General features: G+C 47.9%; 8 protein-coding genes across 8 annotated transcripts; 5 read left to right on the top strand and 3 right to left on the bottom strand.

The window, feature by feature from the left end:
- Positions 1–676: 676 nt before the first annotated feature.
- On the bottom strand, positions 677–2,230 carry EDB82DRAFT_498286 (uncharacterized protein). Its single transcript, XM_065608569.1, has 4 exons — positions 1,784–2,230; positions 1,387–1,726; positions 1,078–1,278; positions 677–1,029 (listed from the first exon to the last, which is right to left on the bottom strand). Exons 1-4 carry the CDS (start codon positions 2,040–2,042, stop codon positions 906–908), a joined length of 924 nt encoding a protein of 307 aa, XP_065464746.1. The 5' UTR covers positions 2,043–2,230; the 3' UTR covers positions 677–905.
- Positions 2,231–2,703: 473 nt separating this feature from the next.
- Positions 2,704–4,055, top strand: EDB82DRAFT_498285 (glutathione S-transferase). Its single transcript, XM_025734472.2, has one exon. The coding sequence runs from the start codon at positions 2,881–2,883 to the stop codon at positions 3,556–3,558; it is 678 nt and encodes a 225-aa protein (XP_025585276.1). The 5' UTR covers positions 2,704–2,880; the 3' UTR covers positions 3,559–4,055.
- Positions 4,056–4,629: 574 nt separating this feature from the next.
- Positions 4,630–8,845, top strand: EDB82DRAFT_460684 (pyridoxal phosphate-dependent transferase). Its single transcript, XM_025734471.2, has 6 exons — positions 4,630–5,096; positions 5,145–5,952; positions 6,000–6,111; positions 6,736–6,906; positions 7,323–7,931; positions 7,987–8,845. The coding sequence occupies exons 1-6, from the start codon at positions 4,803–4,805 to the stop codon at positions 8,786–8,788; spliced, it is 2,796 nt and encodes a 931-aa protein (XP_025585275.2). The 5' UTR covers positions 4,630–4,802; the 3' UTR covers positions 8,789–8,845.
- A 313-nt stretch (positions 8,846–9,158) lies between these two features.
- Positions 9,159–10,514, top strand: EDB82DRAFT_498280 (pyrroline-5-carboxylate reductase dimerization-domain-containing protein). The gene is made up of 2 exons (XM_025734469.2): positions 9,159–9,524; positions 9,579–10,514. The coding sequence occupies exons 1-2, from the start codon at positions 9,482–9,484 to the stop codon at positions 10,457–10,459; spliced, it is 924 nt and encodes a 307-aa protein (XP_025585273.1). The 5' UTR covers positions 9,159–9,481; the 3' UTR covers positions 10,460–10,514.
- Position 10,515: 1 nt separating this feature from the next.
- EDB82DRAFT_460680 (uncharacterized protein) lies at positions 10,516–11,779 on the bottom strand. The gene is made up of 2 exons (XM_025734468.2): positions 11,409–11,779; positions 10,516–11,356 (listed from the first exon to the last, which is right to left on the bottom strand). The coding sequence occupies exons 1-2, from the start codon at positions 11,537–11,539 to the stop codon at positions 10,654–10,656; spliced, it is 834 nt and encodes a 277-aa protein (XP_025585272.1). The 5' UTR covers positions 11,540–11,779; the 3' UTR covers positions 10,516–10,653.
- A 300-nt stretch (positions 11,780–12,079) lies between these two features.
- Positions 12,080–14,190, top strand: EDB82DRAFT_498277 (Aldehyde/histidinol dehydrogenase). Its single transcript, XM_025734467.2, has 3 exons — positions 12,080–12,404; positions 12,459–13,878; positions 13,936–14,190. Exons 1-3 carry the CDS (start codon positions 12,255–12,257, stop codon positions 14,109–14,111), a joined length of 1,746 nt encoding a protein of 581 aa, XP_025585271.1. The 5' UTR covers positions 12,080–12,254; the 3' UTR covers positions 14,112–14,190.
- A 9-nt stretch (positions 14,191–14,199) lies between these two features.
- Positions 14,200–16,474, bottom strand: EDB82DRAFT_498276 (peptidase S8/S53 domain-containing protein). Its single transcript, XM_025734466.2, has 3 exons — positions 15,289–16,474; positions 15,096–15,231; positions 14,200–15,044 (listed from the first exon to the last, which is right to left on the bottom strand). Exons 1-3 carry the CDS (start codon positions 16,209–16,211, stop codon positions 14,298–14,300), a joined length of 1,806 nt encoding a protein of 601 aa, XP_025585270.1. The 5' UTR covers positions 16,212–16,474; the 3' UTR covers positions 14,200–14,297.
- Positions 16,475–17,552: 1,078 nt separating this feature from the next.
- Positions 17,553–19,568, top strand: EDB82DRAFT_498273 (FAD dependent oxidoreductase). Its single transcript, XM_025734465.2, has 3 exons — positions 17,553–17,739; positions 17,789–18,033; positions 18,116–19,568. Exons 2-3 carry the CDS (start codon positions 17,824–17,826, stop codon positions 19,217–19,219), a joined length of 1,314 nt encoding a protein of 437 aa, XP_025585269.1. The 5' UTR covers positions 17,553–17,739; positions 17,789–17,823; the 3' UTR covers positions 19,220–19,568.

The raw sequence follows: 19,568 nt of genomic DNA, 5'->3' as shown, positions 1-19,568 counted from the left end.
CAGAAACAAAGCTACAATGAGCAAGTTGTAATAAGGAGCCAAAGACGGGAAAATAGGAAGAAAGACTGCTTTTATTGTGTTAGTGAAATTACAAAGCAGCATTGTCAGAAATTGGAAATGAGGTAACGCGTTGATGTCGGTTCGACAAGTGAAATAGTACCTAACTATCGACACCTCATCAGTATCCTCAACCAATTGTCGTTATGCGAGCAGCTAACTTCTTCGGGACTCGACTAACTACGAACTCCATGCCCACTGCTCTTTCGAAAGGCAGTTTGGTTTCGATTTAAAGTACATTCCAAATCAATCATGTGCGTTCGCTATTGATGATTCTAGATAGTATCTTCTACAAAAACATATATTACAGGTGATCGAAACGCGATAGATTCCGTTGATGCGGTCATCGTTTCTCGGTCAGCAAACTCGCATACCACGAGCTAGACGCCATGTAGACACAGAATTGGCTGTGGTCACAAGAGGATCGCAATCTTCACTTGTACATTTCTATGCGTCGCCCTGATAACACGTGTGTAGGGAACTTAACAAAGACGAGGCACGTCATTAACGAACGCCGATCAACATGCCGTGCGAGTGCGACTCATAATCGACGATGATATAATGTAACAGGCAGACGAGGATGAATCTTTAATTATGTTACATCATACAACTAGATTTTGTGACAGATGTAATGGATGTCGAATGAATGGCTTCACCAAATTCTATACAGTCTCAAGTTGTTAGTTGAATAAAAGCCTGGAAGTCATGACTTCTTCAGCGATCATTTCTTCTTCTAACACCTAGCATTGCAGTCGCCTGAGCTTAGCTCTAATTTATGTTCCCTTAGTGCAAAGAAAGGACCTCTGGACTGATAACAGGACTATAAGCATCCATTGGGGCGCAGATGTTTACTGCTGAGCTTTAGGCATCACAGCTCCCTTGGGAGGCTTATTCTTCTTCTTGAATTCATCGCACATCTGTTCCATCGTTACCCACTCAACGCCCTCGTGCTTGTTGATGTACTCGATTAATCTGAGATTGTCAGTACAAATGCTTCATATCTCAAACATAATCCCATACCTCTCGTGCATAAGAAGAACATGTGGGCGGCCAGATACATCAGGATGGCAGGTTATGGGAAATACACAAATTTCATCCGAGTCGTCGGCATATTCTCGATAGAAATAGTCAAAGTGGTCTCTCCATAACTCCTCGACGTCGCGCGGGTTTACCCAGCCATGACTGTTTGGGCTTTTCTTAACAAACATCATTGGCGGAAGGCTACCAATCAGTCAGTATCTCAATCAAACTTCAGTGTTGTGAAGGTAGAGTTTATCGTACTGCCGTCCATGTTAGCAAAAGCCTATCTACTGAGTAATAGAGCTCACCTCATCTAGATACCAATTTGCCGGGATCTCAACAAGACCTGTATCCTGACCCTTGATTAGTGGCTTCATCCACGTCTCGGCCTTTTGAGTGTAATCAATCTTGGTCCAGCTGTCATTTGTTCGCAGCCAGTACATGTGACAATCATCGTGGGACATCGAATGGTCATACTCAATGCCGTAGCTGAGCATTAAATCCACGCCCTCTTTGCTAGTCTCCCACCAAGGAGCTACTGATCCACGAGGGGGCTTTCCGCAGAACTCAGTCAACATTTTGTGAGTCTTATCGAGCACATCTCGCTGCTGCTCCAGGGTCATATCCGAAGGGTTTTCATGAGAGTAACCTGCCAAATGGATATCAGTTACTCTGAATCACGTCAAACAATCTGAGATTAACTGACCATGGAGGCCAATCTCGTGGCCTGCATCACGAACCATCGCGCATTCTTCGGGAAAAGTCTCAAGACTGTGGCCCGGAATAAACCATGTAGCTTTAATGTTATACTTGTCGAACAATTTGAGCATTCGACGAACACCATGTGTTCCGGCGAACAAACCACGAGAGATATCACTGGGCGAGTCCTGACCTCCATATGAACCGAGCCACCCGGCTACTGCATCGACGTCAACACCATAAGAGCAAAGAATTCGTTTGGGCATGATATGATATTTGAGTGTTGATATGGCGTATCGTGCCGTTCAGCAGTTTATGGGCGATTGAGTATCTAACGGTTCAAGGGAAGGTCCGATGTTTGTTGTGCTGCGGGGTTTACTTGAAGCATCTGGAATATCTTCTCAACCTATCACATAACTACCAATGATCAGTCCTGATGATAACGGCCCCAAAGATCATCGGATTGAGGGGTTCGTAGCACGTCTACCCTGTATGTACATGATGACGCTGGACTTGTCTCCTATCCTATCACAGTTGATTATTTTTGCATGGTTCAACTATTGATAACCGGCTTATCGAAGGCTCCTAGTTCGATTCCCTGTTTGATACACGGTTCTCCAGATTAGAAGCATTTTTTATATATGGATCAGAACACAACTTTTATTGAGGAGTGGCTCAACAGGCCGATGTGTTTGAATAACGTTATATACGGAACCCCATGGAACGCTCGCTAGATGCAAATGAGCCCCGGAAATGTGTGCGACTCATGTCCCAAAGCAGATACCCTATATCCGCCCCAGTTTCATCGTTGTCATAGATGCCCCATCAACTCCACAGACAATGTCTTGGCTCAGATGGTAAACCAATCATTGGTGCCAATAGATAAAGAATGGGTCTCACTGCCAGGAATGAAACGACACGATGGAGTAATTATGAATGATTTCAAATCAGATCCATTTCAAGTGATTTCTAGAAGCCGGCAGTCCTCCCTTCCGAGCCATAACCCCAGACGTGACCGCTCCAGCTACTAATATTTAACTAGTCTTTCTCGAGCATACATCCAAGTCACTATCCTTATTTGAAACAATTTCGAAGCAACTCAAAATGTCTTCCCTCAAGCCTCTTACACTGCACGCCCACCATACTGGTCCCAACCCCTTCAAGGTGGCCATTCTCCTCGAAGCTCTCAATATTCCATACGATGTCAAGCTCTGGCAATTCGGAGAAGGCTCCAACGGTCTGAAGGGCCCCAACTTTCTTGCTATCAACCCCAATGGTCGTGTTCCCGCTCTGGAGGACCCCAACACCAACGTCACCAGCTGGGAAAGCATGGCATGTGTCAACTACGTCCTGAGAGTATATGATACCGAGAACAAGTTCGGTCATCGGGAGGAAGCTGGCGAGCAAGGTAGAGTCGATGTTGAGAAGTGGGTGAGCTTCTTGATCACCACCATGGGCCCCATGATGGGACAGTGCAACTGGTTCCGCCACTACCACGATGTCAAGAATGAGAACGCATACGAGAGATACCTGGCTCAGGCCCAACGATGCTTTGGCGTTTTGGAGGAGCAGCTGAAGTCTCACAACGGAGACTGGATACTGGCAGGCGAGAAGCCCAACGTGGTTGACTTTCACTTTGAGCCTTGGGTGCGACAATACGAGTTTGCTGGTTTGACCATGAACGATTATCCCAAGGTCAAGGCTTGGTTGGATCGCGTGCAGTCCCTACCTGTGGTCATCCGCGCCTACGAGAAAGTCAAGGCCGGAGAGGAGGTTGCATAAGGATAGAGCTGGAAGATTTAAGACAAATGATACCATAACGCTTACAGCGCTTGCTTTGTGTTTTATTATCAGCCACGACGAGTGACCATTCGAACACAAGTGCCCAGTTCGGTTTGCCGATAACGCCAGGACGAGCCTTGAATGACTTACATGGTATGTCGACATATGGCGGCGACATTGTTCCCTTGACTTGAAGCGGAACATGTCTGCGAGGACCTGGATCATGCTTTCTCAGAGGTAAACAAATTGGCGTGGAACTTGTTACGGAACAAGAGTTTGATCCCGAGTCTAGCTTGATGAGCAGCAAGCTCTTTCTCCACCTCGGCCGAATTATGAGCCTTCGCCCTGATTGAGACCGTGTAAGAGGTTTTGAGAATGAACATCCAGTCGGCCTTGGTGAATTAGCTAGCTGCACGCATGTAATTGTTAAAGTTAAATTTGATTAAATATTAAACTGAAGAAGGATTACTGATCATGTTTTGAGATACAGGCAATACAAATAATTTTGATGTTTTGATTTGATGGTGTTACAGTGGCTGGCTACCCACTGATTTTTCGGCTGTCGGAATAGTGCTTCCAGGCCCAAATTGATGTCGCGCGGGTGCCCGAAACTTCGCTGAGATGGTGCCGTAGGAGCCTATGGAATTAGGTCATCATGTCAACTTACAGCGCTCTCCGAAAACGTACGACAGAGACGAAGCCGGCTTCACAGTTTAGTAAAACAAAGAGGTTGACATCGCAATAAGGAGAGAAAAAAAAGCGACATAAAGTGGTCCAGAAACCTTGTCGCCTTTGCTTTGGATGACTAAAAAACACCAGCAGTTTTCCATACCCTTGGAATATGTCCTGAGTGACCGATGGATTATGGGAAGAGACAGTGGCCATAGCTTCCTTGGTGTAATTCGGGCTCCTCAAGGGTAGAGTTTATTCTCAAAGAATTGCCCCCTCCAACAAGGGGAAGCGCAACCATTACAAGATAAGAACAGTATTGCAACCACTTGAAGATTGAAATGCATCCTGGATGATACCCACACTGAGTTCGAGAAGTCGGCTGCACTTCCGGAGGGTTCGGTCGAGTTCACCGACTGAACCCCACGTCAATGCCTCGTAAGCCGATGACAAACGACATCTGACAACGAAACAAAAAGGAAGAGAAGTCGCTTGACAAATACGAATCACTCAAACGTCATAACATTGACCAGAGAAATAACCGCGTTTCCTGCTTTCAGAAGAACAGCACAAACATGTCCAACCAACAGCACTCCGCCTTTGGTTCTGCTCACTTCATTCCACCCGACCCCATCTTCGAAGTCACCAAACGATTCAATGCGGATCAAGACCCTCAAAAGGTGAATCTTGGTCAAGGTACCTACCGAGACGAGAATGCTAAGCCTTGGGTTCTACCGTCTGTGAGAGAAGCTGAGAAATTGATCGTCAATTCTGGACACGAGTATTTGCCTATTGAAGGCCTACAGAGCTTTCGCGACGCAGCAAGTAAGTTGCTGTTTGACGGTACATCTGCCTATAAAGAGAACAGGGTAAGTAATAACGCATGGAGAGTGGTGGACTTGGCTGACGTCCTCAAGATAGCCACATGTCAATCGATATCTGGAACTGGGTCTTTGCTCCTCGCAGGTCTAGTCCTCCGAAAGGCAAACTCGGGCATTGAGAATGTCATCATCACGGATCCAACGTGGTCAAACCATGACTTGCTCTTCCATGAAGTTGGCTTCAACGTCATCAAAGCACCTTATTACAAGGATCGGTCTTTCGACTTTGAAGGTTACCTTCATACCCTCAAAGCAGCTGACAAGCGTTCAGCCGTTGTTCTTCACGCATGTGCTCACAATCCAACCGGCTGCGACCCTACGCGTGATCAATGGAAAGAGATTGCAGCAGTGATTAAAAAGAATGAAATTTTCCCCATAATAGACTCAGCATATCTTGGCTTCAATTCGGGTAACTACGATGAAGATGCGTGGGCTGTGAAGCACATCATTGAAGACCTGGGTCTCGAAGCAGCGGTTTGTTTGTCATTTGCAAAGAACATGGGTCTCTACGGCGAGCGTGTCGGCTTAACTGCCATCGTCACAAAGTCAGAAGAGACGAAGAAAATTGTGTTTTCACTACTTCAGCAATCCCAGCGGCAAACCGTGTCCAATCCACCCGTATATGGTGCTCGGATTGCTGCCGCGGTTCTTAGCAATCCTGAAACCCTGAAGCAATGGCGTCAAGATCTGGTCACAATGTCTTCTCGTATCAGGTCGATGAGAAAGAGACTTTATGACGAGTTGGTGAGACTCCAAACTCCGGGAGATTGGTCTCATATCGTCAACCAGGCTGGTATGTTTGGATATACTGGGATAAGCAACCCGCAAATTGAACGTCTAGAAGGTCAGTACTGCGTTCCTTTACTACGATTGGTGCTAACTAGTCTATAGAGAAATATCATATTTACATGGCGGATACTTCAAGGATTAGTCTAGCAGGCTTGAACGAGCACAACGTCGAGTATGTGGCAAAGGCTCTTGATAAGGTGGTCCGCGATGTACAGTAGAGTATTGATAAACAAGTTATTATGCAATCTAAAAATTTACATAATTATGGGTGTACATGACGCAAAACGCGGATATGTGTGCTTCACCAACGACTCATGCTTAAATGGATCTGCCTTTTTCATGGGATCAAACAATCCTCACCATAAATTACAGAATCATCGAGCAATCAAGAACACACTGACTTTTTCACCACCGATGTCGGACATGGCGATAACTATTACGGCCATCTTAATGTTGCAATGAGTTAATGATCGGTGGCCACAGTAATACAATGACACACCGTGGTGGGTTCCTCCCAATGTCTCAGCTCGGTTACACTTGCTCCGAATACAATCCATAACAAGATCATCTTCTCCCAAGAACGCACCAAGAATATCCCAGACGCGTGTCGTTTCTATTAAATCCCGGTAGACAATTCCCATCCTCCCCTGCCACTACTTTGCTGCCAAGAGAAGCTTCTATTTCACACACCCTCCATTGACGGTACTCCAATATCGGCTTCGTATGCATGATAGCTTCTAGCGTAATGCAAGCTGCGGAAAGACACACAGCCCCCTGTCGTCGCTTTGACAAGCCGATGCACGATCCTACCACGCCGCCATCCAACTACCGAATATAGTTTAGACAGTTCCTGTAACCGAACTCAAGATAGGAGTAGAACAAAAGAACGGTGGCATTCCCGACGCGAGGCGAAAAGAAGCTCCATGTACGATGTCATGTCTTCACGATATCTGACCTATGTGGGGTTGAGTAACCATCGGGAAAGTATCCCGCTTGTCCAGCGTTTAGAGTCTAGACCAACACCTTTTCGAAACTGACCAAAGAAAAGTGACGACTTCGTTAGGTTTTGGTGATGCCGTATCTAGACATGTCCGTGTGACCCTTTTGAGAGCCTACCCCGCTCCCCCAGACTCCCCGCGTTATCAATGAAGCCAACAGGAGTATCGGTTGGGGTACCGACTGGGTGCTGGTGTAAGTTCGGGAAGAGTTTAGGTGAAGCCACGCCTAGAGTGTAATCGTGAAAGTCAAAGGGGATGATAAGACTATCATTGCATCACTTAAGAATGCCCCCTCACTGCCAACTTCACCCGCAAATCTTCTAACTTTGCAAACATCAACTTGAAATTGTCAATCAATTGTTGAAACAACCAATTCATTCACAGCGCCTGACATGACAACAGCGCTTTCCAACAATATCACTATCAGGTCCCGGGCAGCCCGGAACCTGACTCTCACACTCAAGGCCTCTGGGCCAAGGGTGAGAAGAGACAGTCTTGTTCCTCTTGTCCGATGCTCGTCTACTACCACCAATGCTGACGCTGCGCTTGAGGCAACTCGCACAAACACACCCGTTGTGAATGGAGCAGAGACACCTCTATCAGAACTTCCTCCTCTTATCCTTTACCGATCTCTCTTCATCAACGCTGTCTCTTCAAGACCATGGCTCCTCATTCCATCTCTCCACCTTCTCCAGAAGCTCTCACACGCTGGAAACCCATACCTTTTTAATGTTTCCCGGAACCCATTGCTGCGATCTATTCTAAAGCACACATTCTACAAACAATTCTGCGCTGGTGAGACTGGGGCGGAAGCCCAGGCGACGATGAAGGAGTTACAAGACATGGGATTCAAGGGTACGATTCTCACATTTGCAAAGGAAACTGTCTTTGATTCAAAGACGGGTACTGAGCAGGGTCACGGAATTGAGACATCAACCACAAATGAATGCCAGTGGTGCGACAACATCGAAGCCTGGAGAGACGGAACGTTGAAGACAGTTGAGCTACTCAGAGAGGGTGATCAACTGGCTACCAAGTGAGTTGACTATCTATCTCTTCTACGACAACTTATACTAACAGTTGTGCCTTAGACTCACTGGCGCTGGACCTGGCGTCTGCGAAGCCCTTCACAACGACGCACCACTCCCCAAGCAGTTCGTCGACGCGTGCTACGAAATCTCCCAAAAGGTCAAAGACCGCGGCGCATATATTCTCATCGATGCTGAGTCCCAGCACTACCAATGGGGCATCTTCCGCCTCGGCATGGAGCTTCAAGAGAAGTTCAATACCGATGGCAATGTTGTCCTCTACAACACATACCAGGCGTATCTCAAGAGCACTCAAGATACTATCCAGAAGCATCTTCAGATCGCATCCGACAAGGGCTTCACTCTTGGAGTCAAGGTTGTTCGAGGTGCCTACATGTCGTCTGACCCTCGTTCGCTCATTCACGACACAAAGGAAGACACAGACGACAACTACAACCAGATCGCACAAGGTGTCCTGCGACAAGACTTCCTTGGCTTTGGTGGGTTCAACAAGAAGCCGTTCCCCTCGGCTCAATTGCTTCTCGCCAGCCACAACAAAGAATCTCTGGTCAAAGCGCACGAGACGCACCAAGAGCGCACTAAAGCCAACCTACCCACAGTCCCTGTCAAGTTTGCTCAGCTTCACGGCATGTCGGATGAGGTCAGCTTTGGACTGCTCAAACTGAAGGATGATAAGGGTGTTGCACCCGAGGTGTACAAGTGCACTACGTGGGGTACATTGGGGGAGTGCATGGCGTATCTGACCAGACGCGCTATTGAGAATCGGGATGCGGCATCGAGGACGTTGGATGAGTACACAGCTTTGAAGAACGAGGCTTGGAGACGTCTTGCTTTTTGGAGATGAGTGCAAAAGCTACTACATTGATTGCTATTTCTAAAATTAAAAAAAATTAAAATAATTAGGTCATTCTAAAATTGCTGTTCTCAATTGTGACTTTTGATGACAATCTAAACATTTTTAGCAGTTGGTCCAGACATGCATTATCCTGATAAGCTCAATTCATTTACCGCATTCAGCCGACTACGCTAAAATATTTCCACTGTCTTACTGGTTAGTCAAGTGTCACAAGATCTCCGTGCCCTAACTTGATCTTACCCCAAGGTCACAGTTGAATCATGATCTAAGGACACGTCTGTTCGACCAACTGGAGTTATAGTGGCGCCGGTAATAGTACCGTACAACTAGCACCTCTGCTAGCCATCCACCATCCATCCATCCCTACTAAATTGGAGATTCTTCTCCACGTCCAACGATCCACACTAGACGACATCACCATCGGCAGCCCTCCCGAGACAACTTGACCCCTCACCTAACAACGCCTACAAGAGATAACAAACACGTCTGCACCTGCATCTGCACGACTTGCAAACGTCTTTCCAACCAGGGCTTGGTCTATTTCTTTATCCTGTCACAAGACTAATTTCTTTGTTCACGTGTCACCTTGTCCCTAAATCCTTCTTATCTGCCGACAAATAAGTCATCAACCCTTTTGCCGTGTCAAACCGTATCTCATTGTGCCAAACAACAAACGCAACAATGACAGGCCTAAGCAATGCCACACTCACCATCTTGGGAACTGGTAAGCTAACTCAACCAATCATTTCACGGTATCAGCCATTGATATTGTTCACAGGAAACATTACCAAGCCCATTGTAAAGCATCTGCTACCTGCTATCAAGAATGGCAAGACAGATCGTCCTTTCACCAAGATCATCGCTTGCGTGCGGTCAGAGGCATCCGAGAATAAACTCAATGAGCAATTCTCAGAGTACAGCACCATCTTGACTGTGTCGCGCGGTGACAATGTCAAGGCTGTACAGCAAGGCGATGTGATCATCCTTGGCGTTGATCCCGCTGATATCGAGAGTGTTCTCACTCAAGATGGTATTAGGGAAGCTCTATCCGGAAAGCTCCTTATCAGTGTAGCCGCTGGCTGGACGAAGGAGAAGATTGAAGCTACAATCTATGGCAGCGAGACGACCAAAGAGAACTACTCTGGCAGAGTATGGGTCATTCGCACACTGCCAAACATCGCATGCATGGCTTCAGAGGGTCTGATCGCCATTGAAAAATCTCCCTCTGAGCCCGAGGTTCCCCAGGAACACCGTGATCTCACCAAGGCCATCTTCACACTCATTGGCGAGACGGTCGAAGTGCCACCACGTCTCATGAATGCAACTACCGCTGTCGGAGGCTCAACCCCTGCATTCTGGGCTGTGATTTGCGACGCTTTCATTGATGCATCTGTTGCCGTTGGTGTTCCACGAGCTGATGCCCAGACTATGATCTACCAATCCATGAAGGGCTCTGCCGTCATGCTGCAGAGTGGCTTGAAGCCGGGAGATCTGAGAGATCAGGGAACATCGCCCGAGGGGTGCACTATTGGAGGGATTATGGTTCTAGAAGAAGCTGGTGTCAGGGGTCATCTTGGACGGGCACTAAGGGAGGCTGTCACTACGGCGCGACTGATGGAGACCACCACACATGTGAATGACACACGCCCTACTTCATAGATTTAGCCAGGTACAATGGAATAGAAAATGAACTAATTAACCTATGCGCCACTTATCGAGTTCTTTCCAGCTACTCTGGTACACATGCTCGATGTAAAGTACACTAACCCTTTTAACACCCTACTTATTTACGACATCTCTTCTCTACTGCCTGCAGAAATCAACCCTTGCGGACTTTCTAGAATACTACCATTTTAGGATGCCCCGAAAGCCTTATGGAATCGTGTCCGAGCCTCCATATTAGCGACACACCCAACTCCAAACGCAGGTATGATCCTAAGTGATCGCAGAATGGTTGCAGAAAATAAGTCTCTTCTGATCTGTGCCGAGCGTTCAATCCACGGTATACCCCGCGGCCTGGAGTAAAGATCCAAGCCCAGTAAGTGTACTGGGGTAGCAAAGAACTGTGAAAAGATGGGCACTGTCAACTGGGAGATGACAGCCTTGGAGTGAGGGCTGGAGGACAGGCTGTCTGGTATAAGTGATGAAAGCCATGGAGCCATGGTGAAAGACCCAAAGATCGTGATGGCATCTCTCATCAGAAAGGTAGCTGTGGCAGCTTTTGGTACACCTAGCTTTGCGACAGGTGCAACCTTGGGAGTAAGAGTAGGGGAAGCGCTGAACATTTGAGCAAAGCGAACATCCTTGAGAACACCAAGCGGAACATTGACGACCATTGTGTTGACAAAGGTGATTGTCCCTACCGCCGCTTTGTGAAACTCATGAGCAAGTGTGTCTGAAGAGTTTGATACAGCGTAGGTAGCTGCATACAGAACCCAGACGTAACCGAATGGGCGACCAAAAATGAAGCGACCTGGGTGCTTGAGCGCATCCAAACTGTTACTCTTCATGCCTTGGGATAATGGTCTATTGAAAGAGACCTTCTCAACCATTGATCTATATGTCTGTTAGTGAAGGCCTCTATGAGATTGGATTGAGTGATGCATACTGGTCAATAACTGTAATGAGTGGTGTAATCAGTGTCGCTGATATGGCTGCTGCAGCTACATCCCCAAGTACGGGTTTCCATAGATGACTCCGGCTGAACGTTGTTTCAACGACATCTTGGTGTTTTTCCATGACCAGGGTATCTCTGAATGTGTGATGGACTTGAACGGAATTCGTGATTCAGAGATTGCTAGTCCAATATGGCAAATTCTACATCTAGAGAATGGACAAGCGATGTCCCGGAAGAGGGGACTGAATGGTATCACTCAAGCCATTCCATCTCTTCTCCAAATCGGAAGCGGTTCCTTTCGGCTTGTAGCCATCTCTTTGACTACTCCCCCGTGTTGCCAATGACAATTATGGTCTTTTGATTAGTGACATTAACATTGCAACATCGCACCGCCATCCCGACATGCCGACATTGAACAACGGGACCCCACACCGACGATAGAAGAAACAAACACCAATCAATAGATCGGGATCTATCCCGGGGTCGTTTATCAACGCCTAGCGTTGTCTTCAAGATCTCCCCGTGGGGTTTAATCGAGGTCCTGTGACAGCGCCTCTATAGTCGGATCAGCGCCCGGTCACCCACTCACTAACTTTCACCCCCTCAGCGGGGTAACTCAGACGAATGACGCCCCAAAACTTTCGGTCGACGCCCCGACAGCAGTAAACTTCAGCGTATGAGGGCCTGTGATGTCAAGCAGCATAAAAAAAGCCATTCGCATTCTTTTCAACGTTGAACAAATCATTCTTTTTATTTACTTTTGAGATACAATCAGCAAGAGTGTCATTTACTCCTCCTGCACAAAAGTTCTTTTCTTCGTCATACATTCACAGCAAAATGGCTTCTTCCGTTAGAGCCTTGACCTCCAAGGGTCGCTTGACACCCCTGTGCCGAGTGCGTGCTTCAGCGCCTGCAGTCTCCTTTCAACGACGCGGCAATGCCACGATTGTTCCTTTCAGACTTCCAGCTGCTCGCAATGAGCCCAACGTGAGTGAACCAGCTCGACACATTCGACTTCAATTTATTGACTTCAATTTCTAGCCCACATACACAAAGAACTCCCCAGAGAGAGCAAAGGTCGAGGCAGCCTTGAAGAAGCTCCGCTCTCAACTCCCAGTCAAGAGCGAAATCATCTTCAATGGCGTCTCCCAGCAAATACACTCCAACGAGGATCAGGTCCTCCCCGCAGAACACGCCACCGTCTTCACCAACTATCCCCTCGCCAGCAAACAGCAGGTTAACACTGCTATCGAATCCGCCCTCAAAGCGAAGGAAGATTGGCAGAACACGCCCTTCGTTGATCGAGCTGCTATCTTCCAGCGCGCTGCCGAGCTAGCGACCACCAAGTACCGCTATGAGCTCATCGCTTCCACCATGCTGGGTCAAGGCAAGAATGTTTGGCAGGGTGAGATTGATGCCGCTGCTGAGTTGGCCGACTTTTTCAGATTGGCAGGACATTACGCTGCTGAGATTATGAGCAAGCAGCCCGAACGTGGAACAGATGGTATCTGGACGCGCATCGACTACCGACCTCTCGAGGGATTCATCTATGCTGTTTCTCCCTTCAACTTCTCCGCTATCGGCGGTAACCTGATTGCGCCCGCTATTCTGGGTAACGTCGTCCTCTGGAAGCCTTCCCAGTACAACATCCACCCCAGCACCATCATCTACAAGATCCTCCAGGAGGCCGGCCTTCCCAAGGATGTTATCCAGTTCGTTCCTGGTGATGCGGCTGAGATCACCGAGACCGTCCTACAGCACCGCGAGTTCGCCGGTCTCAACTTTGTCGGCTCTTCCGAGGTCTTCCGCTCCATCTATGGCAAGATCGGCCAGGGCATCGCTGAGAAGCGATACCGCGATTTCCCCCGCGTCGTTGGTGAGACTTCTGGCAAGAACTTCCACCTCGTCCACCCTTCAGCCGATATTAACAATGTCGTCAACCACACTATCCGAGGCGCCTTCGAGTACCAAGGCCAAAAGTGCTCTGCTACATCACGCGCTTACGTCCCCGAGTCCCGCGCCAAGGAGTTCTTCTCCCTCATCCAGCAGAAGATGAAGGATATCACAATTGGTAGCCCCGATAAGGACTTTGAGGCCTTCATGGGTCCTGTCATCCACGGCCGATCTTTCGAGAAGATCAAGAAGATCATTGACGAGAGCAACAAGGATCCCCAGGTCAAGCTCATTGCTGGTGGCGAGTACGATGGCTCCGTCGGATACTTCGTCAAGCCTACTGTCTACCAAGTCGAGTCTCCTGACCACCGTCTCTTCAACGAGGAGATCTTCGGTCCCGTGTTGGCAGTCCACGTTTACAAGGATTCCGAGTTCACTCCTCTTCTCAAGAACATCGACGAAAATGGCGGTGGTCTCGCTTTGACCGGTGCCGTCTTCGCCCAGGACCGTGCTGCTCTCCGTGAAGCCGAGGACGCTCTGCGCTACTCTGCTGGTAACTTCTACCTTAGTAAGTCTCCTTTCCACATGATAATCCCCTAGTACCACGACTAACATACTTCCCCAGACTGCAAGACTACTGCTGCCCTCATCGGCCAACAATCCTTTGGTGGTGCCCGAAGCTCTGGTACCAACGACCGAGCTGGCAGCCCCGACATGCTCCGACGCTTCGTCTCTCCTCGACTTGTCAAGGAGGAGTTCTTTGAGCAAACCGGATTCCTGTACCCCTCCAACGCCAAATAGACTTAGCATAAGCATCTAGAATTGTAACAAAAGCCTGGGAATGATTTAATAAAACTTTAATGACCACATTGAAAGCTTGCCAGTATGATCTCGTTGCCTTAATGACGCATTTCTATGTATTTCCATATGTACATGAAATTATATATCTGACCTATGCTCGATAAAGAGCCATTATGTCTTACCCATTTAGAAGTTGAGAACCAAGTCCTTCAACTTTCCAAAGTCGGGTGTACCATAACCAGTTACAGGATCCCAGCCAGCGGTGGCATTCCATCTGGAACCGGGAACAACGCCAGATCCTGCAGGCTCAGGCTTTCCAGTCTGAGTGTTGTTACCATCGCATCCAATGGCGTAACCACCAGTGATATCTGTCAACACCTTGGATCCATACTTGTACACAAGTGGGTTCAACCATCCCAAGCTTGGCTTGCCAGCTCTGAAGCGGGCATCGTTCAACAGACCAACAATGGCAGCCCAAACTGGAGCAGCAGCACTGGTACCTCCACTTCCACTCTGCTTACCAGCGTAGATGACCTCGTAGTCGGGAGAGACACTGTGACCAGCAACATCAGGGAAGCCTCGACCTTCCCAGTTGGTGTATGGGCCGTAGTACTTCTTTGTTGACTTGGAGACAGTCTTCATGTACGTCTTGACAGCCTTGTCCTGGTAGCTAGGTCGGGGGAAGTACTTGCTGAAGCCACCAGAAGAACCCTCCCAGGCGATTTCAGGGGTGACATCAACGGTACCTCCAACGGAAGTGAGGTAAGGGCATGTAGCGGGGAAGATGGCGTTGAACTCGACAGTCTTGTAATCAGGGGCGAGACATCCAGAACCAACACCGATGTCGCCGGAGGAGAAGATGACGCTGATACCTCGAAGTCCGAGAAGGCCAATCAGGTTGCAGGTCATCGTAGCATACTCGCGAGGAACGCTCTGCCATGGGGTCAGTGGGGTTGGAGATTAGAGAGGCAGTTGTAGGCTTACGTCTTCTTCATCGCCATAAGAGGTAGAAATAACAGCAGGAACGTCCTTCTGAGAAAGAAGGTATCGGAAGAAAGGCACGTAAGGCTCGTTCTGGTTGTCAGCGGCAGTTGGCTGGTCGATGTTGGGAACAAAGGGTCTGCTGGTTGTTAGTCATGGATATCAAAAGCTGTTCGAGATCATGAAGATGACTCACGGTGCACCACCAGTGATGTACTGAGTGAAAGGAAGAGGATGAGCAATTCCAACAATGTTCTCAGCATCCAAGTCAGCCTCACCATAGGCCTTGTGAGCAGGGTTCTGGTCATCAGTTCCGTTGTTGATCAGAACAGTTGTAAAGTTCTGCTTGGGAATTCCAAACTTCTCCTCAAACAGGAAAACATCAGAGTAGAGGGCAGACTGGCCAAGGAAACTGCTGAAACCAATGGTGCTTCCAGATTCGACCTTGGGAGTGTAGTCGCCAATATTGTACATCTGCTTGAGGCAAGACGGAGTGATGCTGGTCTGGCATGAAGCGTCGACTGTGCTCTTGGTGGGCTTGTTCTTGCGCTCAGTTAGAGTACGCGATGGGTGAGGAACAGGGTTGAAAGCCAATGTGCCGCCAAAGTTAGTGCTTGGGTCGACGAACTGAACGTGCTCCGCTACATCATCGGGGATGGAGTAAGACAGAGTTCGCAGCTTGGTTTGGCCCTCCTTGGTGTAGTATTGATAGTCACTACCAAGGAGCGCATTGGCACCCTTTACATCAAGAGCAAAGTCGATGAAACCGCCATTGACCTTGTAGTGCTTGACACCTTTCGACTTGAGCCACTTGGTCACACTGGAAATGGCTTCTTTCGAAGGAGAGAAGGCAGTGGTCACGTCATCTTGAGACAACCATTGGCCATAGTTCTTGCTGTCAGGGCTGGAGAGGTCAAGAAGCTTGGACTCGAGCTGATCGACATTTTGCATGGTCAGTGCAATGCTGAAGACCTGTTGCTTTCCAGTGGAGGCAACTCGAGCAGTCTCGTGGACTTGCCATCCCTTTGGCACTTCAGCATGGTGCGAGAATGATTTGCCAAACGTTGTGGGAAGGGCTGCTAAGGCCAGCACGAGGCATTGGGATGAGGAGATGTGCATGATGAAAGTTGGTAGCCACCTGAGACCTCGAACGAGTGAAAAGAATGACTGAACAGAGAGGGAGTATTGTGCCAAGACGTGAACAGAAAAAACACACAAGAAATAATGTCTCTCTTTATCTGTTTCCTATTCACGTACAATCATCAACATTATCGCGCACACGACTCTGGATAACTCGGCATCGCAATGGATATAGAATTCAACAAAGACCCTTTGTAAATACAAAAGGCCTCTGGGGTTCTTGGCATGAGCTTCTCGATTGGGATAATTTCCCGTTTCGTGTCACGCAGATCATGATGCGACTTAGCCCGTCCGGGAAGTTATCCAGGGGCACGCGGTGGAGACATGTACGGCTCAACGGCACCGGCAGATGGATATCGCGAGATACTGGTCTTATTGGATAAGAAAACAAACTTGATAAGATGATGGCATTGACAAAAGTGCTTAATTTTAAGATTAGGTGATGACAGAGCAAGTGCCTGTCCTGGCGATGGCTGGATCTGGGCCATGGCTTTCGGTCATGTCCGTGGTAAAGCCGCCATCACTATCAGACATACCCCACGATGAATCACCATCTTCATTGTCAGGAGTACTTTGAACCGTTGACTTGTTTGCTGCTTTACTTCGTCAGAGTATGTACACATAGTTCTTTACCACCTTCTCTATGTCTGGAGGTTAGTATTTGCAAGGTTGGACGTGTCGAGGCTCATTTCAGTGCTGGTCCAATGGACGATGTGGCATGGCACGTGGTACAGCCGAACATCATTTTAAGCATTTTTGAAAGGCTCTGATTACTAAGATATCCAGCATACCCTTATATATAAGTTTAAGTCTACCTAACTTTGACGAAGAGTGGTGCAGTGGGATCCATCGTAGAATCAATATCTTCGAATGTGAACCTAAAGTCCAAAAGCAGTCACCACTGCTCCACTCTTCGTCACATCCAAAGATCGTAGGTTCGAATCCTGGTGATCACTCAACTTGACCTCTCCATTCAGCCAGACTACCTAGATAGATAGCAACCTGATAGAAATGCGTGTCCACGTGTGTATCAGTATGTATGTTGTCTTCGTATTCCTGGCCAAAGAGTAACATGGTTAAAGTCCTTGAGTAAATGTGATTCCATAAGTGATTCCACTGTGATTTTTTGTTTTCTTTTTTTTTTTTTTTTTTTTTTCAATTGTTCCTTATAGTTCATAATGTTGAATAATACGATTGTTCCGCCCTCGGAACATAATCACCTGCCAGCTGATACCTTTGATACCATGTCAGCGGCTACGCTAACCCCGGATTTTGGTGTTGACCCTCTAAAGTCCAGTAAATTTATAGTCACCGCCACTAACATAAATCATAGGACTCTTGAAACCTACCACAACATCGGAAGCTTCCCCGATATCAGTCGTTATCTACTTTAGCTTGCAAGTATCGTCGTCATCCTGGCATGATTCAGTCTATTTTTACCAAATTTGGAAGTCGTGACAAAAGACTGGATAATCGAATATCGACTCCAACTATTCCGCAGGAAATGGTATATGTAGACCGCTGTCCGTCAATTCCTCGCAGCTTACTCTCCCCAGGTGTCTACTGGCATTCGAGTGCGATCACGTCCGCAATGAGTGTACCGAAATCTAAACCTATTCTAATTGTCGGAGGAGGTGCATTTGGTCTTTCGACCGTTGTCCACCTTCTCAAGGCAGGGTATCAGGATATCACTGTCCTCGAGAAGGATGTCGAGATTCCATCTCGATGGTCCGCTGCCAATGATCTCAACAAGATTGTGAGGGCCGAATATGAAGATCCTCTGTACCAGGACTTGACTGTGGTAAACAGTTACCTCCCTCTGCCCTTCGACATGCCTTGAATGGTGCCTCTTTGCTTGGATGAGACTGACACACTGTCCACAGAAAGCCATCAAGGGTTGGCAGACTCCGCTATTTGCCCCTCACTTCCATCAAGTCGGCTTCATCCACTGTGTCTCTGGCAACGCGCCTAAAGAAGCTCGAGATACTCTCAACCGTTTTCGGGCTGCTGCAGAGCGAGATCCTCGTCTCAAGCCACATGTGACTCCACTCAATTCACAGCAGGACATTGCAAATGCAGCATGGCAATACAACAATAGCTCCTTCCCTGGCTGGAATGGCTATTTTAACAAATTTGATGGCTATGCGCATTCTGGTAACGCGCTGCGGTCGATATTTGAAGCCACAAAGGCCCAAGGGGTGAAGTATATCCTCGGTACAGCTGGGGCTGTCTCCGAGATTGTCTACGACAGCAACTCCACAGGGCGCAAGGCCAAGGGTATCAAGACTGTAGGTGGTCTATTCTACCCCTCTACGCTTGTCATCATCTCCGTGGGCGCAGCCGGTGCAAAGATGGTACCGGAGATTGGCAAGCAGCTGGTGGCAAAGTCGTGGTCGGTGGCTCACCTTCAGCTGAGCGACGATGAAACGTCTGCGCTTCGTGGAATACCAGTGACGTATGCTCGTGATCTGGGTTTCTTCTTTGAACCCGACCCAAAAACGAACCTGCTCAAGCTATGTCCTATGGGTGGGGGGTTCATCAACACCGATCCCAAGACAGGTGTTTCACACGCGCCTACCGACCCCAAACAAAGCGCGTTTTTGCCAAAGGATGACGATGCGCAGCTTCGTGAGCTTGTACAACAAACGCTTCCTCAGTTTGCCGACCGACCCTTTGTCAAGAAGTCGCTCTGTTGGTTCGCTGACACAGCCGACTCAGACTTTATTATTGACTATATACCAAACACCTCATCTTCGGTGCTCTTGTTATCTGGTGATAGCGGCCACGGATTCAAGTTCTTTCCCATATTCGGGGAATGGGTCAAGGACCTTCTTGAGTCTGAGAACGGAGAACAGCCTATTGCACGATGGAGGTGGAAGGACCCATCAGGTGAGAAACAGGGTGATTGGGGTGGTGCTGTGAGCTGGAGACTTGGTAACTCGAAGGAACTCGTTGACATTCAGCCGGTTGGGGATCCAAAACTGTAGCGTTCTGGTATCTGACAATAGTGGGATTCGTTCTATCTGATGTTCCTCTATACAGGCTTGTTGGTGTTTATGCTTGAGGTCACTAATAGCTTGTTCTTTCAATTTTTCTATACTGTTTATTGCTGGCATTAATTTTTCACACATATTCGCCTGTTCATTACTAGTGTCCTGCTCAACAATTAACAACGTCGTCTTCTTGAACAACTCGTACCTCAACTATAAAATGGTCATCAGCTCACTCGATGGCAAGTCTTCTTTTTCCTCATCAACTCACCAACACTTGAAACATTTTCATCAACCAAAGCACGGATACACACTTTCTCAGAAAACTTCATATCACTTCATCACC

The sequence above is a fragment of the Fusarium venenatum genome (assembly GCF_020744135.1).
Source record: "Fusarium venenatum strain MPI-CAGE-CH-0201 chromosome Unknown EDB82scaffold_2, whole genome shotgun sequence".
NCBI classification, from domain to species: Eukaryota; Fungi; Ascomycota; class Sordariomycetes; order Hypocreales; family Nectriaceae; genus Fusarium; species Fusarium venenatum.
Note: the sequence above shows the minus strand (reverse complement) of the source record. Positions and strands in the feature narration are given on the sequence as shown.

Bases quoted from the DNA above. Each gene is read 5' to 3' on its own strand.
- EDB82DRAFT_498280 (XM_025734469.2), top strand. From the start codon at position 9,482: ATGACAGGCCTAAGCAATGCCACACTCACCATCTTGGGAACTG. The intron at 9,525-9,578 runs GTAAGCTAACTC...TATTGTTCACAG, and splicing joins ACTCACCATCTTGGGAACTG to GAAACATTACCAAGCCCATT.
- EDB82DRAFT_498285 (XM_025734472.2), top strand. From the start codon at position 2,881: ATGTCTTCCCTCAAGCCTCTTACACTGCACGCCCACCATACTGGTCCC.
- EDB82DRAFT_498273 (XM_025734465.2), top strand. From the start codon at position 17,824: ATGAGTGTACCGAAATCTAAACCTATTCTAATTGTCGGAGGAGGTGCA. The intron at 18,034-18,115 runs GTAAACAGTTAC...CACTGTCCACAG, and splicing joins TGTACCAGGACTTGACTGTG to AAAGCCATCAAGGGTTGGCA.
- EDB82DRAFT_498276 (XM_025734466.2), bottom strand. From the start codon at position 16,211: ATGCACATCTCCTCATCCCAATGCCTCGTGCTGGCCTTAGCAGCCCTT. The intron at 15,232-15,288 runs GTGAGTCATCTT...AACAACCAGCAG, and splicing joins TACATCACTGGTGGTGCACC to ACCCTTTGTTCCCAACATCG. The intron at 15,045-15,095 runs GTAAGCCTACAA...ACCCCATGGCAG, and splicing joins CTTATGGCGATGAAGAAGAC to AGCGTTCCTCGCGAGTATGC.
- EDB82DRAFT_460680 (XM_025734468.2), bottom strand. From the start codon at position 11,539: ATGGAAAAACACCAAGATGTCGTTGAAACAACGTTCAGCCGGAGTCAT. The intron at 11,357-11,408 runs GTATGCATCACT...ACAGACATATAG, and splicing joins CTCATTACAGTTATTGACCA to ATCAATGGTTGAGAAGGTCT.
- EDB82DRAFT_498286 (XM_065608569.1), bottom strand. From the start codon at position 2,042: ATGCCCAAACGAATTCTTTGCTCTTATGGTGTTGACGTCGATGCAGTA. The intron at 1,279-1,386 runs GGTGAGCTCTAT...ACTGATTGGTAG, and splicing joins GCAAATTGGTATCTAGATGA to CCTTCCGCCAATGATGTTTG. The intron at 1,030-1,077 runs GTATGGGATTAT...TGACAATCTCAG, and splicing joins GTTCTTCTTATGCACGAGAG to ATTAATCGAGTACATCAACA.
- EDB82DRAFT_460684 (XM_025734471.2), top strand. From the start codon at position 4,803: ATGTCCAACCAACAGCACTCCGCCTTTGGTTCTGCTCACTTCATTCCA. The intron at 5,953-5,999 runs GTCAGTACTGCG...ACTAGTCTATAG, and splicing joins GCAAATTGAACGTCTAGAAG to AGAAATATCATATTTACATG. The intron at 6,907-7,322 runs GTCTAGACCAAC...TATCACTATCAG, and splicing joins CCGCTTGTCCAGCGTTTAGA to GTCCCGGGCAGCCCGGAACC.
- EDB82DRAFT_498277 (XM_025734467.2), top strand. From the start codon at position 12,255: ATGGCTTCTTCCGTTAGAGCCTTGACCTCCAAGGGTCGCTTGACACCC. The intron at 12,405-12,458 runs GTGAGTGAACCA...TTCAATTTCTAG, and splicing joins CTGCTCGCAATGAGCCCAAC to CCCACATACACAAAGAACTC. The intron at 13,879-13,935 runs GTAAGTCTCCTT...ATACTTCCCCAG, and splicing joins TGCTGGTAACTTCTACCTTA to ACTGCAAGACTACTGCTGCC.